Source organism: Anas platyrhynchos, chromosome 14 (assembly GCF_047663525.1).
Source record: "Anas platyrhynchos isolate ZD024472 breed Pekin duck chromosome 14, IASCAAS_PekinDuck_T2T, whole genome shotgun sequence".
Classification (NCBI taxonomy): domain Eukaryota; kingdom Metazoa; phylum Chordata; class Aves; order Anseriformes; family Anatidae; genus Anas; species Anas platyrhynchos.
The window spans coordinates 5,610,303-5,628,047 of NC_092600.1; the positions used below are offsets into that span (position 1 = coordinate 5,610,303).

Consider the following 17,745-nt stretch of genomic DNA (forward strand, 5'->3'; position numbering starts at 1 on the left):
GATTAGTTGCAAAAGCATCTAAGGAAGGGTACCTAAGAAAAACAGCTTCAACAGGCTTAGGATTGCTATACGCAGGTCTAAATTTCCCTGGAAAATTTCTGTGGTGTACAGAATTGGGAAGGTCAGACTCCACTAAATCAGAAGATGTCACAAGACATTTCCATTAAGCGATGTCTAGTGAGAAGAAGGGAAGAAGCAACCATAGCACTTTAGTAGAAGAATTCCATTCTAATTGTGACAATATGCAGAGAAATAACTAGGAAATTCCAGTTTCTAAGCAACCCCTGGTGCTTAAAGAAAAAGAACTGAAATGAAAACCTCTATAAAAAAGCTACCAGCGGTACAGCCATCAAATACAGAAATAGGCCTTTTCTGATTAAGCTAAATAATTCCAAAGTGAGAACATCTTCTAGAAAAATTAAAAGTGTAGTTAGCAGAACTGAGAAAAAATCATTTTTAACCACGGAATTTTATTTTTATTTTTTAAAGTCTGAGAGTCCCACCAGCTGTAGTTATTCACTAGTAACAGCAAACTTGGACATGGATAACCTTATAAAAGGGAAGTCAGTAGAAACCTCAACTTTCAGCATTGCTCTAGACCAGCAATAGTCTAATTGTAGACTGCTTAACACAGGGCAATTGCTCTCTGAATTGTTGAGTACCATACAAGAATAAACAAAGATGCATTGTAGAAAGACAAACCTCTGTAAGCTGTCATAAAAATGCAAGCAAACCCAGATTCTGATATAACTTAATATTTGCAAGTCCCCACTATAAACAGCCAGCTGGAAACATGCTACTGCAACAATTCTTCTGTTGCACATGCTTTGTAGAATGCTAGACCTGCTGCTATATTACATTAGCTTCTCATCTCAGCTAGGTTTGAAACACCTGTAAGATCTTTGAAGTCAGCTATTTCCTCAAGCCAAAACACCCATATCCTCTCTACAGAAGAAAATGTTCCTTATTGGATAAAGTGTACACTACAGCTAAGTAACTTCTTTCAGAGTTATTGGCTTATTTCACTATATTGCATACATGTAAACATCATTAGAGAACAGGCTGTTTCAAATAGCATCATCTGTGTACTGCCAAGAGCACTTTAGCAATGGTTTATGTGGCAAAAGAGTACTCAGGCAAAAAAGAATTATAGTGAAAGATTGCATTTTATTTACCTTGATGAGTCATCGTGACAGGTTCTTCACTGGATATATTGTTGTAAATGACCACAGCTGTAGCATTATGTGAAGCTGCTCGCAGTATTTTCTCCCTAAACGTACAGTTTCCTCGCTGTAGTAAAGCGATCCATTGCTTGGTGTTGGGTGGAACTTGGAAACGTGTTCGAGGGTCGCAGCCCAGGCGATCTGCAACTGAAATTGGACACCCATTTAGACAAACAGCACTTTGTTAGAACATCCAAAAAGAAAAATAATTCAGAAAAACTTGAAGCTAGTTTTTGTTATGCACTAGGAAGCTACTGCCCTCTGGTTAATAATGCCTAAAGCTAATTGCATTCTTAAGGCAAAAAAGTCTTCTTTAGAAGCTCAATCTCTACCGCTGAAAGCTGTCACTATATGCCCAAGAATTAGGCTCAGTAACACAAGCTATTTTTAACTCTAGTGCAGCTAGAACAGTGAATTTACATCTGAATCAATACCTGCCTACAGGCTGAAAAACACTAGAATATGGTTCGTATGCTATAGGCATTTACCAAACAGCTCTTTATTAGTCATTCTGGGTAGGGTAACGTGTTTTTTTTTTGCTTTGTTTTAATGCAGTCATAAACATCACTGCAGTGGAAAGTATAACTAAACAAAGGAGGCTGTGAACACGAGGGTTCAGAGCAGTTATCTGCCGCGTGCAGGCTACTGTAAAAGAGGACGACAGTAAGAGCTGATGTTGTAAAAACCCCGCAGCGACATCGGCTTTTTACACGTGCACATTTTGTCTACAGGGAAGCGCATTCAAATTTACGAGGAAACAAATGGTTTTGCAAACACGACGCACTCCAGTTGTTAGCTAAACAGGTATCGATGCTGCAAAGAAAAAGTAATAGAAACGACAAAGGCCAGACATATCTAATTTCAACTGTATGCAAAGCTTTTTTTTTTTTTGTCCTTTTTGATGCTGTAATGTATCCTGGAGCAACCAAAACCCACACAGATCCGTTTACGAGGTGTACAAAATGCAACGTGGAAGATGGCCTCACAGTGCAGCATCTGAAACTGCTGAAAGGTGTTTCTGTTTGCACAAGTGCCGACATGCACTTCAGTCTGACACAAGGGTGGCATTATTAAGGAATTTTTAGAAATTCAGAGCCAACAGCAACTTATAACACACGTATTTACCCTGTCAAGTGTCATGTCATCTCTGGCTATTACAAATGGTTGGGATAAAGAGTGTTTTTTTCAATACACAAACAATTTATCTACATAATAGTTCTGAAAACTGTTGCAGTTCCTAAGAGATACAAATGAAGAGTCCCAAAATTTCCTTTTAAAGAAGCGAGTTCGTCAGCTCAGACTAGGGAATTTCAGCACGAGGCCTAACACAAAAGCATCCAGTTTAAGGTATTAGCTGGAAACAAACCAGAAGGCATTTTTAAGTGCTTTCAGCTTAACAAAGCTCGGGTTAAAACATTTGACAGAGAGGATTTAAATAGCCCAGCAGTCTTGTCTGAAGCAGGCTTTTCTCTGCTTACTCCAAGAAAATTAGCGCAGATGAATCTCTATCACAGCAGTCACACAGGAAATGGTTTCATCTCTTCATCTGGGCACGAGAGGCCTCTCCCCGCCCCGCTGAAGGAGGGTTGGCAGCCAGATATAAGCATTTTCAGGACTGTATTAAGACATTTAAGGCACAGAAGGCTACCTGCTGAATTTTTATACTTGTAGGGTTTTAAAGTTTTTTGTTCCACCCCCCCTCATGTTTTCATATGTTTGCATTTTCCCTAGGTTCAGGGAACTGAAATATAGATTCTTGAGGCCAAATTTTAGAGGGTTTTCCCTCGTTACTCTGACATTATTTACTTTGGAAACTGCTGACTAGCACTGATCCCACAAAGTTGTTCTGGAGCACCAGGAACAGCAAGGATCACAGGTGCATGCTCACCGCCGCTGCAGTCCTTAACACAAGACAACAAGGCATTTTTTAAGAGGAATCGTAGTCCTTTTTAGGAATGCAACAGAACCACAACATGGCACATGTGCAACCAACCTCTGTGAAGATAAAAGCCCTTCCCTGTTTCATGCACGCTTCTGACTCGTTCAGAGCATTTCCACTTACAAATGAGAGGGGGAAGCACCAGCAAACTACCACAGGAAGTTTTGCAAGCCTTGAAAGCTCAAAAAAAAAAAAAATAATCACATTCTTCTCCAGTGAAAACAGTTTCAAGATTCTCAGGTGTGAAACAGCCTTTGAAAGCTACCATTCAGTAAGTGGTCACCTTCCACAGAACCTCCTCAGGCTGCTAAAATTAACCCTGAAAGCAGACACTGCGGCCAGAAATTGTGTAATAAACGTGAAGGAAGAGCAGGAACCCTACGGATTATGCACATGGACTGAACGTGATGGCTTCAGTGCAGTCAAAGCTAAAATTCAGAGTGGTAACAAAAATGGTCCCAAAATCTAGATTATGGGTTATTAACTAGAGTGGAAAATCAAAAGCGATAAAAGGGAAAAGGCATCTGGAAAAAGGAGGTGGCATTCTGAGAAGCCTGTTGTACAATCCGGGTTTATAAAGCTTATGTAGGCACCTCTAAACTCCAAATTTCAAGCCACACAAATTGAAACACTGTCAGGAAAAGCAGTAAGAGATAAAAACAGCATCTGTGGGAAATGTAGCACACATTTTCTACTACAGTAGAGATCAAAGCTGTGGACAGAGCTACAAAATGTTACTGGACCAACAGGATTAGGATCCAGGATAGCCCAACATATGAGTTTTCCAGACATACACAAACAGCATGTTACCACTGATGAGGTGATTCGGTATGTCCTGATGAAGATTTAACTGACAATATTACTTTAGCACCAAGCAACAAAAACATTACTAAAAATCTTGTTTTTATAAACCTGAACAGAGGAACTACAAGTCACTTGAGATTTAACGCAAAGTTATAACCCACTTTTCTTTACATTAGCATCCTATTTACATCACACGGATGTTAAGTAAACTGTTTGCTTTTAACCAAATAAAATTCAGGAACAATAGTGAAGAATCTGGTTGGGTTTTTTTTGCTCATTTTTTCAATACACTTAACACACTCCAAAAAGAGGCCAAGTCTTATAGGCATGCTCAGCCTTCCACCATAGCCAGCTGGCTACAATAAAACATCTGCTGTACACCTAACCTGCCAGGCACATCAATTTGCATTGTAAGGGACAGATAAATGAACGGTGTCAGCAGGAATTCTCATTGATAGCTCCCCATTACCCTGTCATCTACGCTGAGTTGTCCAAAGTCCAGTAGGGATCTAGAAGACTGGGACTTGCAAATATTACCTGGATGATGTCCACGCCAGAATGAAAAGCGCCTTCACATTAAATTAGAGTTATTCTAAGACAAATTGCTCATACATAAAAAGATACGATCAGAAGTCACTCATGCAACACTATAATTGCAGAAGAAGTAGGAAAACTGCTTCCTGTATGCTTATAGGCATGCTGCTGTTCTAGCTAATTTGAAATATAAGTTATTTACTCCGCCTTTCCTTTCTTTGTGTCTGCCTATGTACCAAGAACATGTTGGCAAAGAGATAATTTTCTGTTAAAAGTGGTAACCTGCTGGGTTAAAGAGCAATGTTCAATTTTCTTGTAAATACCTCCCTTCCTACTGTAATGTAAGCCCCACCACCACCGAGGAGCCTCTTTACAGAAGAATCAGCTGGGATTTCGGTACCCACAAGTCCGGCTGCACGTTTGTTCCAGCTTTAGGAGAGCTTCAATTTCCTCTTGCACAACACACAAGGCTGCTCAACTTGCATATAATCGTTTCTCCTTAATTTTTTTTTTTTTTAAAGTTCAAGAGCCCTTCCCACTGTACTATTTGTGACAGCACTTCAGGGATTCATGTGAAAGAAGTTGATATCGCAATAGATCCAACCAGGCTTCCTCAGCTGCTGAAGTTGACTGAAGCTTACACCCGAACAGCAACAGTGCTTTCCTCCTCATCTTTCCCAATTGCTCACCAGGTCCTTCAGCTTCCTTCTCTAAGGGGAACAGCCCATTTTGTGGTAGCTAAAATGAAATTTAACAGGTCAGCTGTCAGGGCAATAAAGGCTTCGTCAGAGCTAAGTACACACCTGCCTGAATGCAGACTCTGCTCTCTTCTACCTCTGAACCCTGCCTGGGTTTGCTTTCCCTCCTGTATGGGGTGTTCATGCTGCTCTCGCACTGCCCAGCGCACAGCTGTGATGGCCCACTTCAAAAAGAAATGCCATTATTGTGCTGGTGTCTGTTATCAAGACTTTGCTCCCTTTCCACAGGGCATCTTGATTTTATATCATGCTTTTTTTTTTTAATTCAATTTTTTTTTTTAAATGGTCAGGTACCTTGATTGCATCTCAGCTAACGCTCTGTTCTCTCAGGCCAGCATCAGTCACCAGAGCTGGTCTCAGCTACACGTACAGAAATTGTTTCACAGTCTGACCTTCAGTCACTGTAATACAATAGGTGGAGAGGCACCATCGATATCTGGGGGGAGCACATCCGAAGACTCCCTGGGAAAGAAGGCAGCCTGCAGAAGATGCAATCCCACGCAGGGCACCTGACTGCAGAACACACCCGTGCAACACGATTACGTTCCTGATAAACAAAAAGGATAAAGTTTCCAGAAAGGGAATTCAGCTGGGAAATTTGTAAGAGCAGCACAGCAGCATTGATTCTTTCCTATTTGAAGGAAGGCTCCTCATACTTGCTATCCAATTACGGCTTAATAGCACACCTGTAACACACATTTTCTCCAATACATTGGTACTTGTGTTATTATCAGTATAGCCCTTACTCAAGCCAGTTATAATTCCTGCTTTTAAGAAGTTGCATTAATGAGTTACACGTGGCAGCATTTTATTTTCAAGAGCTATTTCAGGCAATTGCTTTGACTAAAGTTGGCTTTACCACCAGGAGAAACTCTTTGCACAGGAGGCAATCTGGTTTCAGGGAAGAAGTTAAACAAAGGAAAGTCAGTGAAGCTGAGTCCTGTAATAGTTAAGATTTAATCTCGTTAGCTCAGTAAGTATACTACAATTGCAGCTATAAACTGCAATATAAAGACCACTTTTCTTATCAGTTAATGACTACTAATTAAGCTGGATACTAAGATGTGTGGTAAAGGATGCATGCACGGCACACACTTTTCCCTCCACGAAGCCACACTTCTTGATGCATTTGCTCGTTCTATTTTCTTACAGCCTGATGTTTGGTATTCCGGGCAGGAGGGAACACGCACTTCAGCCTGGATATCACCGAAAGCTCTGCAGTCACCAGCAAAGTGTCATTTTAGACCTTCTGCAGCTAAAACCTGTTCACATCACACATTTATAAAGCGTCAATGCTACCGAATGCTATAGTACCACAAACAAGCTATATCTCCAACCCTGCCCTCATGCCACCATTTGTTCCCTACCTCCACCTTTTCCTAAGGTGTTTTTTTCTCCTTTCTAAAGCGCTGTTCCTGTCCCTGGGAACATGAACCAGGGCCCAGGAGCTCCCACAGAGCATCACCCACCCATCTCCCATCCCCTGCCACCATTTCATTTCCATCAGTCCCACCCCTGTGATCCCCCGGCCTCCCCACCCAGCACCCAACAAACCTTGTCTCCCACCATCACACCCAAGCCCCCAGCTTCCCATCTACACCCGGAGAAATCAGAGCAGGAGAGCCCTAAGCACGGCGAACATTTCTGAGAGAGCTAATCCACAAAGCACAGCAGTTTCTACCCAGAATCAAAGGCAGTTTTCCATGACCCCTGGCTCAGCTCGAGATAGTGAGAGGAAGGCCCTGGCCAGGCCCCGTGCAAACAGCAGGCAGAACGCCCACGCATGCACTTAAGGTGAGAGTTTTGGGTGAAATATCTCATTTACCACAAAAATAACCAAATAAGGGACTGAATGAGAAGTGCTCAGTAACCTTACTGACACATCCTGACCCACGCTGTCAGAAAAGCTGTGTTTATTTGGCTGTTAGGATGCAATTCGCTATTAAGCTCCCATGAGAGGAACAGTTTTTGATACTCTGCGAGCACCCAGATTCGGAAGCTGTTTAAAACTGCCTTCCAGTAAGCAATCATTTGAGTCACAACAAAAGACCAAGAGGTTAGGGGAAGTAAGAAGGGGATCTAGAGGTGGAAGAGATGAAGAAAACTCAAGAGGAACTCATCTGGTACCGAGCATTTAGCACTTGGAGAGATGTGCACACACGGGTGCTGCACGCACACCCCACAGCCAGCTGCGACAGACGGACTGCTCAAGCTCCACTTTTACAAGCAGCCGTGGAATTACTGCCCTATCACTTACACAGCAGCACTGCTTTTGAAAGCCAGCATCAGTTTCATATGAGGGTCTATAAAAAGTCCAGGGAAGCTGTGCTTTGATACACGTATTGACATGGCAAGGTTGAACCGAAGAGCTTCTGCCAAAGAAATAGAAGTGACTGAATTTGTTCTGTGCTGAAATTTAAATGATGGGTAATCACAAGGGACTGACAACTTCAAAAATAATCAGATTGTGGGCATATTCAAGAACACAGGTTAACAAGCAACACTACAGTGTGACACCCAACATCCCAGGCCGTGCTACTACAGATGTGTACGCTCAGCTGCAGAGCACTGACCCTAATCTAGTAAACTCATGAACTAATAAATTCATCTACTTCCCTGCAAGCAAGGAATGGGAATCTTAATGCAGCATGTGAAATGTGGCTTTGAAGACGTTTCAGCTCTAATGCAGATAACCCAATCCAGTGGTCTGTGAATGGGTCAGTTCCTGACTCCAATGCAGTTTCAAAGCCAAGCTATCCCCAAACAGTTGCAGCAGGCTTTTCTTCTCAGGATGCAGATCTGGGGATCCAGCAGATCATTTACTGCTCTAGCTGCAGAGGCTGGCAGTAGCTACTTGTATTAAGAGCTATTAAGGAAAAAAAAAAACAACTTGCAAACAAGTGCTACAGCAATATAAACCGGCTGATAAAAAGGCATTAGAGCAATCACTGACAGCAGAACAGCACAGTCTTATCAAAGCCAGATATAATAAAACAGAAGAATGAAATCACGACTCTTAAGCATTCAAGAACATCTTAACTAAGAACATAACATACTCCAGATTTTCCTGCTACACAAAATATTTTAAAACTGCATGAAGTGTGTCTGGGAGAATTAAAACAAAGTGCCTCGTATCTAACCATCTATACAGAACACTTCAGAAGGATTTTAGAGGAAGACAACAACAGCAGCATTTGCTTTAACTATCTCCTGTTGACAAACAGAAGGAGAGAACTGAACCTCCCCAACGAAGTTTTAATGACTGCAGCATGTCAAAACTGCAGTAATTCAGGCCTGCAGTTTCCCGATTCCTGCTGTGCTTTCTCACTGAAATTATTCATCGCCATATACTTCAGCAGCAAGGTATAAAAATACTCCTTACAGGGTGCTGAGTTATTTGGCTCTCCCCTCACCATTAGCTTCTGGTGAAGAAGCTGTCAGCCCCTCTGTGCTTTAATCTCACTTTAGTGAAGACTGTGTGTTGGAAGAGATCAGAAACAGCTACGGAAGCAGATTAAAAAGTCATCAGTATCAAAAGTTTTTCCTTGACAAATAATGCAGCTACGAAAAGAAACGACGCCCTGCACGTATCAAAACACAACAGCCTTAACCCTAAGCCCCTCACCCCAAATACCTCTTGCAATAACCGGTGGGTGCCCAGCCTCCTTTAATGCACGATTTGGGGTATCTGAGGTACACCAGGAAGCAGCAGATGAAGGAAAGACAGAGCCTACCTGGTGAGAGCTGACCGAGAACATCCCTAAAGGTAAGATCTGAAGCATGAATGAAAGTCCTTTTGCAGGAGGATTGCTCAAAGATCTGTTTCTTCCCTCTGCCCCCACAAAGGTGCTATTTAAATATATTCTAATTAACACTTTGTAACGCTAATGAAATAGAGCTTCAATGAAAGCAGCAAGCATGTGCAGATGCACAGCCTGCTCACATACACTAGTAGCAGGTACGAAGCTGCCTAGCAGGAGGCATTTGGCTCTGAAGAAGCATCAAAACATTTTCCTGATCTTAAGATTTGGTAAATTCTCAGGAGGTTTTAATAATACAGTAGTTATTGACGCTTCAGAAAAAAAAAAAGACAAAACAAAAACAAACCCTCTTAATATTCACCGCTTGCAGCCTAGTTTTAATTGATTATATTATTTAATGCATTATTCAGAGCTTTACTGCTCAGAAGACAGGTTGGGACCACTGTGATCCATCAAGCGGTCCATTTCTTGAAGATGGCAGTTCAGATAGTGTCAGCAAGGGGTTTTAAAATAAGATACTATTAAAAATCACATCATCGTGACCGAATGCCTCATTTCAGAGCAAAACCAAGATAATACCCTCATCTGGTTAAGCTAGCATTCTCTGTAAAACCTAATATTTCTCAGAAAACAACGAATGGAAAACGGCTTCACTTAATAAAAATAAAACTGGGAAGCACGACACAGTGTTCAGCACTATGAACTTGAGCACGTTTTGGACTGGACCTGAGAGTAACAGCCTGATGGCTCCAGTCTTTCCCAGTCTTGATGGACAGCTTAAAAAGCATTTTTGAGAAGCGTTCACTCAATAACTGTGACTCCATGCAGCTGCAAAAGCTTAAGGCCTTCCAGATGCACATCCATCGCAGTGAGCACCGTGCAGCTGCTCTGAAATTCACGGTACTGCTGTAACCAAATGCTGCGAGCCATCCCTACTGAGTCTTTGTAGCTTAGAAATAAACCCTACATCCCTCCATACCACCAGCCTACTCAGACTAAACCCATTATGCTTCGTCGAGCTGTTATTAAAGTCAGATCATGGATTTTTTTTTTTCCTCTTTTTCCCCCGTGGGCAACTTCTCCCTGCTCTTTTCTCAGAGCTGTCTAGGAAAGTCTGCAAAGCTCAGACAAAGGCCAACAGCCTCGCCGACGAGCGAGAAGAGGCCGAGGTGGGCAGAAATGGGAGCAGATGGTCTGGCAAGGAGTGGGGACCCCTGGCAGCATCGGGGACCCCTGGCAGAACTAGCGGGGACCCCAGCAGAGGCAGTGACCCCCGGGCAGCATCAGGGACCCCCGACAGGAGCAATGGGGACCCCTGAGCAGCATCATGGACCCCTGGAAGAAGTAGAAGGGACCCCTAGCCGAGCAGGGACCCCTGGGCAGCATTGGGGACCCCAGACAGGAGCAATGGGAGCCCCCAGCAGCATCAGGAACCCCAGACAGGCGCAGCGGGGACCCCTGAGCACCATCAGAGACCCCTGACAAGTGCAGTGGGGATCCCCAGCGGAGGCAGAGACCCCCAAGCAGCATCAGGGACCCCTGACAAGTACAGCGGGGACCCCCAGCAGCAATAGGGACCCTCGATAGGAGCAGCGAGGACCCCCAGCACCACCGGAGACCCCTGATAAGCACAGTGGGGACCCCCAGCAGCACTGGGGACCCCTGCCAAGTACAGGGGGGACCCCCATGACCACCGGGGACCCCCAGCATCAGCATGAACCCCCCACCATCTCTCCCCCCCCCCTTCTCCTCAGCCCATTACCTCCGTTGATGGGCACGGGAGCCACCAGCAGGCCCTTGACCTCCACCTTGGGGGAATCCTGCCCGTAGCGGCCTCGGTCGATGCGGAGCAGCGTGGGGCCGCCCCGCTCGGGGCTCAGCACCGTCACGTTGATGAGGGCGGTGTAATAAGCCTGGCTGGCGTTATCGGCTCCGGCCGGCCACAGCCAGCAGTGCCACAGCAGCAGCAGCAGCACCGAGGAGCCGCCGGGCGGGGGCCGCCGGCCCCGCCGCGGCTTCATCATCGCCTCAGGGGGAACCCAAGCGGCCCTCACGGCTGGCTCGGGGCCGGGCCCCCCGCTCCTGTAGGGCACGGGGGGGGGGGAACGAGGCGCCTTAGCCCATCTGCCGGCCCGGGGAGGGAGCCGGAGCGAAAGCAGGCGGCGGGAGGGGGGGGAGGAGAGCGCGGGCTCATGCCATGGGAGGAGCCAGGGAGGTGGCGGCGGGTCCCGCAGCGCTGAGGGGATATTTGGGGGCTGTTTGGGGGGGAGGGGGGGGTTAGGGGCGAGCCCCGCTCCGCCGGCCCCGCAGCTCAGGGCGCCGCGCTCATGCCTCCGCCACCGGGGATGAAGAGGAGGAGGAGAAGGAGGCGGCTTTCAGCAGGCAGGGTCTCGGGTGAGTGAGGCGGGCGGCTCGCCCCGCTGCTGGCCCCGCGGCTGCCGCCCCATTGCCCGGCCCCGCTCCGCTCCGCGCCCGCCCCGCTCCGTGCCCGGCGCCCCGACTGCAGCCCGGCACCGGCCGCACTGCGCACGCGCGCTACGCCCCGCCCGGCGCCACGAGGGCGAGGGGAGGGGCGTGTGGAAGCCACGCCCCCTCCCTGTCTCAGATGGAGGGTGGGTGGGGCTACGGGCGGGGTGACGTCACGCGGGCTCTGAGGGGCTGTGGGGGCTGCCCCCGGCTCCTCAGCGCCGCTGCCCGGCCTCGGAGCGGTCGAAAATAAGCACGGGGAGGGTTAAAAGCACGCGTGGGTGGGAGGGGGAGATGGAGGTGGGAAGGGCTGTGGGCAGCTCGGCCCCTTGCCCAGCACGGGGTTTGTTTTTTGCTGTGCTGAAATGGGGAGGCCGCACCAGCACTGAAATGTGAATAAACGCAAATCACGTGAAACGCTGAAAAGCAGGACCTGAGGAATCGATCTCTCATTTACAAAGGCTTTGAGCCTCTTCATGACCAGAAAAGTAGTGAAATAGCGTGATGGCCTGCTCTGCGTTTGAAAGGCAAATTATCTGGGTATTTATGGCAAGGAAAAGTACCGCAGGGTTGTGGGTTTGGGTATTTTGTAAATTTCCAAACGAGTAACTGTGCTGTGCTGCTGTTCTTCTGAGATACTGTCTCCCTGGTGACTTCCCCAGCTGCTCTGCGAGGCCCTCTGATAAGCATTGTGCTTAACCTAAGCATCTTCGCAAACTGTTCTCTGGGAAGGTTTTGCGGTTTATCCACTCGTGATGCACCTAGTCACGTGTATGTATGATAACACACTAAAAGCACATTCTATATATCACATTTAGCTGCAATTGTGGGTCTAAGCCTTCCCTCAGAGAGCCCCATGTCGTTCCCAAGGAAGGCAGGAGGCTTTGCAAGCCCGTCTCTGAGCAGAGGGGAGCCGCGGGGTCTGCTAAAGGCACGCAGCTTGTGGCGCTGAGATGCTGTCTATGAAAAGCTCCACAGAAATGTCAATACAATCCAGGAAATGTTTCTGAAGCATCAGCTGAATGTTCTGTTTCTGCTTTTTTTTTTTTTTTCCTCTCTCTTTTTTTTTTTTTTCCTCATTCTTGGTTAATGCTGGATGAGGAATCAAAGGCCAGTAAGACCCCTCAACACTTCACCAAGCCTTTCACCCCCAGATGCAAGAGTCAGGACAAACTGATACTGCTCCATGCAGACCACGGTCCCAAGCCGCCATTCCTGCAGAGCAGACAGTAGTTTGATTTTTCAGCACTACGAGCTCAACATCCAACCTCCCCACTTCCCTTTTCTAATCACAAGAAAGGGCTGCTTTGCATTCTGCTTTGTCCCGTTTTGTGCAGTCTGTTTCTGCCCCACGCAACCTGCACGGCCATAAGTGCTTCTCAGTGCCTGCCCACAGCCCGGCCAAAGCCCTCCAGACGGACACAGCTTCCCTTGGCTCTGTCTGTGGTGGCTGCCGCAGGGACACGTCCCCTGCTGTCCTCACGCCGAGGCACAGCACCCAGCAGCCATGCCTGTGCTGGCGGCCGTGCCACAGGGCCCCTTTTGTTGCCACCCAAATGGCTCCGAGGTCTTCACAGGTCACCGCGTGAGTGAAGATGGAGCACTGCCTGGTTGCACTTTGCCCCCTGTCATTATTTTGGGGGCGAGAAATGGCCAGTTACCCCTTTACGTTGCATCCAGCTCTCCCTTAACCCACATCCCACAGCCCGTCCATGGCGGATCAAGCTTCTCCCCCCGCCTTTGCCCTCAGCCCCGCCGCCATTTTGCCGTCCCGAGGCCCGCGGGCTGAGGGCGCCACCTGCGGGGCCTCCCCGGGGAGCACCCGGCCACAGGCGGCGGCTCCGGGGCGCTGAGGAGAAGGGGCGACCCAGGGGGCCACCGCGGTGCGGTGAAAGAGGGCGACAAGGGCCGAGGGGAAGCCTCTGGAGGTCGGGAACCGGGCCCTGGGGTGGTGGGCGAGGGGGTGGGAGAGATGGCGGAGGGGTGAGGGTGCTGCTCCTGTCAGCAAGCTGAAGCAGCGCGCATCCGGCTTCGTCATGAGAAAGGGCCGAGTTTCATCCTGCATGGAAGTGCCACCAGGCCCAGCTGTTTCCTTGAGGATGTGGGAAATGCAAAGGGACGCCAAAGTTAAAAAAATAATAAAGTGAAATGTGCTAATCGTGCAGGGCTGCCCTGAGCTGCGCTGGGAGCTGGGGCCGAGTGGAGCCTGTGGGCAGCGGCCGCCTCCAGGAACCAGGGCACTGCTGCCAGTTATGACTTTATTCATTTTCACATTTAGATATTACAACAAAACTCTTAATGACAAAGGATAACAAGTACAATAGGAGGAGAGGAAAGAAAGCAGTGTTCTAACTGGTTTGATACATAACCGTGAACTTCCAGAGACAAGACTCAACAGGAGTTATGAAGACTCACGTACGCTCACTGGGAGGAGAAACTCACGCATGCAAACACCCACTCACCCACAAAACACTCACACAAACCACGCTTTTGTACTCACACATAACCCATGTTGTAACCTACTTGCTTCGGAGGCAGTCCACTGAAACATTGAATGCTGCTGTAGCAACAACAGGTACCAGGTTAAAATATTGCAATATAAATGAAGTGTTACTTGATACACAGGTTTTTCTTCAGAGACGCACATGTATTTGCAAGTAGGGGACCAAACACTTTGTTTTCATGAAGGAGGAATGTCCTCTCAACACCAACACTTTCTAGGGAAAAATGAGACTGTGTTGACTGGGAATGGTCATTTTAAAAGAGGATGATGATAAATAGCTTAGCTTCAGTTACGTGTTCCAGTAAAAGGCCTGAACAAAACGAAACAGTGCACTGTGAACAGAACAGGCACAAATATCGAACCTGGGTTTTAAAAGCTGAAATACTTCTTGTAGCTGTGGGAAGACAGACAACGCTGCTGCCTCTCACCTCAAAACCAGAACAAACCAGCTTCTTTTCATGCTCACATTTATCTGAAGACTGTAAAATAACGCCAGAAATAATGCAAGAGTGTGGGGAAGGGTATCAGGTTTGTACACTCTAATTTTAGTATACTTTTAAGAGAGCAAAAGTACAATTGTCTCAACAACTCTTCAGTATCCCACACTGCAATTGTTCCTCCTCATCAGGAGTGTCTGAAAGAGGAGCCTGCATTTGCTCGTATTAAGGCTACATTGTTCGTGCCAGGCTGTTGATGCAGATACAATCCAATCTGATTCTTTCCCCTCTCCAAGATGGTATAAAATAGAGAAAATAAACTTCTGTGGGGTTGGATGATTTGAATGTTTAAAATCAGATGCCACTTCAGTGCTTTCCCCAGTGTGAAGCAGGGGATCTTTAACAATAGCTCTAATGAAGTAACCCTTCTCCACAATGATGCTCGTGAGCAATTTACAGCTGAACCTAAAGTCCCAGTGCAGCTGTCCCGATCTACTGGGAGTGCTGACAGGCAGCCAGAGCACTCAGATGCCTCCATCCCATTTCTGCTGAGGAATCCTGACAGTGCTCTGCAAATGCCTGGCTTTGCTAGTACGTTTCTAACCCTCACTTGTAGCTACTTCGGGATTATGTTTTTCAACTGTTAATTAACTTATAGGTATCTTTCTTGGGCCTTCTCTCAGATGGGGCCGTGTTTCCAGGCAGAGAACTGTTTGTGAAGCACTGAAAACAAGAGAATGTGGGTCCTACACTGCACATTACCAAGAGAGCAGCCTGAATTCAGCTCTGTCTGTCACCTTCCACCCATGTGAATCCCGGGGGAGACCCCCAGCAGCACAGGGCACAGGCAGCCTTCCTTCTGTCAAGGAAAACACCCATCCAAACACCGGGGCAAGACAAGGGCAGGAGAATTTGGCCTGGCCTAGACCCCACTGGCTATCCTGCTTCCCTGGCCTGGCTCTCCAGCATCTCCTGCCAGAAGGATTCTTACTGAGTCATAACAATTACTTAAAGATACTTAAATTCCTGGCAGCTTCGGGGGACGCCAGTAGAAATCAGGGAATTAATTGTCACATGCAGTTTCCAATTCCTTGTCCTGAGCCAGCTTGGCTCAAGCTGGTCCAGTTTTGTGCCTCTTTTTGCATGGAAATCACAGCCATATCATCCTGCTGACATGAAATGGGAGGGGAACATCGGGTGCTCTGCACAGGCTTAGGGAATCTGAATGACAGCCATGCTTTTCCCATGTGCTAAATAAATTTTCCCCATTACACTTGTGCAGACAACTATAATTAAGACTTGGGAAAGTCATCCATAAGGACTCACAGGCTCATGTCAGGAAATACCTTCTGCTGTAAGAGAAGTACATTTTGGGAAAACAGTGTGTCTGGCAGGAAACACAATTTTTAGAAGTCCAAACCCTTGCCTATATGCACAGAGGTGTGGCCTGCAGGCAGAAACTCCCCGGTGCTGAGATGCCCTGGTGCAAGGAGCTCTGCCAGCCCCTGGCGTGTGGGAGAAGGGAAGATGACAAGCTGTTCAGCCGAGCCTCTTCGCCCAGACTCCGGGTGGTGATGTAACCGTGCTCTGTGGCTGAGCTCTTGCATTATGAGCAGGATGGAAAGAAGTAGGTGGAAAGTAGTGAGGCAGCAGCACAGAAATCTGTTGAGAGGGGCTGTGGAGGTTCCCCAGAGCTCTGATTCATGTGGCATCTTTCAGAAATAAAGGGCCCGAGTGATGAGATGCTTCCTCAGTAAATAAATGTTTGTCAGTCCTCCAGAGGCAGGTACGCTGTGCTGGTGGCTCTGCAATGGAAACTGGAGAGGAGCCCATGGTGTCTCCATAGAGCCAGGGAACCAGGGTGGCAGGGAAGGTCATGGTGCAGAACTGTCCATCCAGAAGGGTTAGGGCTTGGGCCCTGGCCAGGCACTGCCCTCTGGTGCTCAGCGATGCCAGCACATGAGGAGATGCAGCCCAGAGCACCGCGTTGCTGGAGCCGTGTTCCTGCCATTGTTTCAAAACCCCTTGCAGCAACTTGAAAATAAACATTTCACTCCCTACCACTTACATGCTTTTCCTTTCAGCAAACAACCCGTTTTCGCTCTATGTTTAGAAGCCAGCTGAAATTAACACAGCTTTGCTTTAATTTCTCACTCGAGCAACAAATGATTTCAGCGCTGCTCTAGAAGGGGAAGGCAAGAGAAGGAGACCTGTGAGCAACCCACTCTCGGCACAGAGAATATAAAACCCCATCTCACACAGCGCCTGCACAGAGAGTGGCTATTTATCTCACTGGGAGGCCTCCAGCCATCAGCTGGTGACCTACTCAGCACTGGCTGTGTTGAGATGGCTGAAAAAACCCAGTGGTAAGGCAGATTGACAGGTCGCCAGCAGCAGAAATGAGAGGGGTGTGGGTGTTGCTTGCAGAGGATCTGGAGGCTGGGTGTACGCTGGTGCCTCCCCAGAGTGAACAGCGTGCACGAACATTTACAAAGATCCCGTGGGATCTCTCTGTACCCCTCTTCAAAATGTCCTGCTCTTGCCACTAACACCTCTAGGGATTTCTTCCCTTTGATTCTGCTCTGCGACTCAGCAGCTGACATCATGAGGAGAGGAGGAGGAAGCAATCCAAGGAAAAACATTCAGGCTGCACACCAGGAAGAAACTCGAGACTAAGGCAGATCTATTTATATCTGACCTGAAACGGGCTTTCTGAATGGGAAGCTGATCTGAGCGGAGGCTGGATGCTAGGCAGAAGGTGCTGTAGTGCTGAACACAGGCACCCACTCGCCAGGAGAATGCATCTGTCTGAGCCACAGAAATAAGAAAAGAAACCCGAGGAATCAGCAAGGTGCTCTCTCCAGTTCCGGCACAGAGAAGTTGCAGCTGGAGGTGCTGCGTGGGCCGTCAAGCTGCGGTTCCAAGGACATCAGTGTTCCCCAGCTGGTTTTGGGTGGGTTCCCTGCTGGGGCTGGGTGTAGGTTGGAGGGGAAGCTCTGAGTGACCCCGATGATGTGCCTGGAGGGTGGAAGGGGATGCCTCAGCAGGGCGTCTCCGGGGCCTGATGCCGTTAGTACTGCTCGGAGAAGAAGGAAGCGTGGAGAGCGGGGGGACTGGCCCCCTCTCCAGGCGGGGTGCAGCTGCCATCCTCAGAGTGTTCTGACAGCTCCCCGTATTCACTGTTGTAAAAAGTCTGGCCTCCGACCTGGGACCCGTACAACGGCCGACATCTGCCCCGCAGGTCTGACTGTTCCCCCGGCAGCTCTGCAGTTCGGCTGGGCCCTTTACTGCTGCGAGGGAGAGAGACAAAGGCGGTCAGT

At 47.8% G+C, this 17,745-nt stretch overlaps 2 protein-coding genes across 7 annotated transcripts in view; both read right to left on the minus strand.

The window, feature by feature from the left end:
- The window catches only part of RNF130 (ring finger protein 130), a 50,227-nt gene extending 38,704 nt beyond the window's left edge, over positions 1-11,523 (minus strand). For 3 of the 4 annotated variants that reach the window (XM_027468576.3, XM_027468574.3, XM_027468577.3), the window contains exons 1-2: positions 10,782-11,183; positions 1,176-1,370 (exon numbers count right to left, since the gene is read on the minus strand). In XM_027468576.3, the coding sequence (XP_027324377.1) occupies positions 1,176-1,370; positions 10,782-11,043 (457 nt within the window). In that variant the 5' untranslated portion in view covers positions 11,044-11,183. Of the gene's footprint in view, positions 1-1,175; positions 1,371-10,781 lie in introns of all 4 variants that reach the window. The other variant, XM_027468578.3, reaches the window with a different exon arrangement.
- Positions 11,284-17,745, minus strand: part of FLT4 (fms related receptor tyrosine kinase 4) — a 58,523-nt gene continuing 52,061 nt past the window's right edge. The window contains exon 30 of one of the 3 annotated variants that reach the window (XM_072023398.1): positions 11,284-17,712. In XM_072023398.1, coding sequence (XP_071879499.1) covers positions 17,496-17,712 — 217 coding nt within the window. In that variant the 3' untranslated portion in view covers positions 11,284-17,495. Of the gene's footprint in view, positions 17,716-17,745 lie in introns of all 3 variants that reach the window. The other 2 variants (XM_027468567.3, XM_072023399.1) reach the window with 2 other exon arrangements.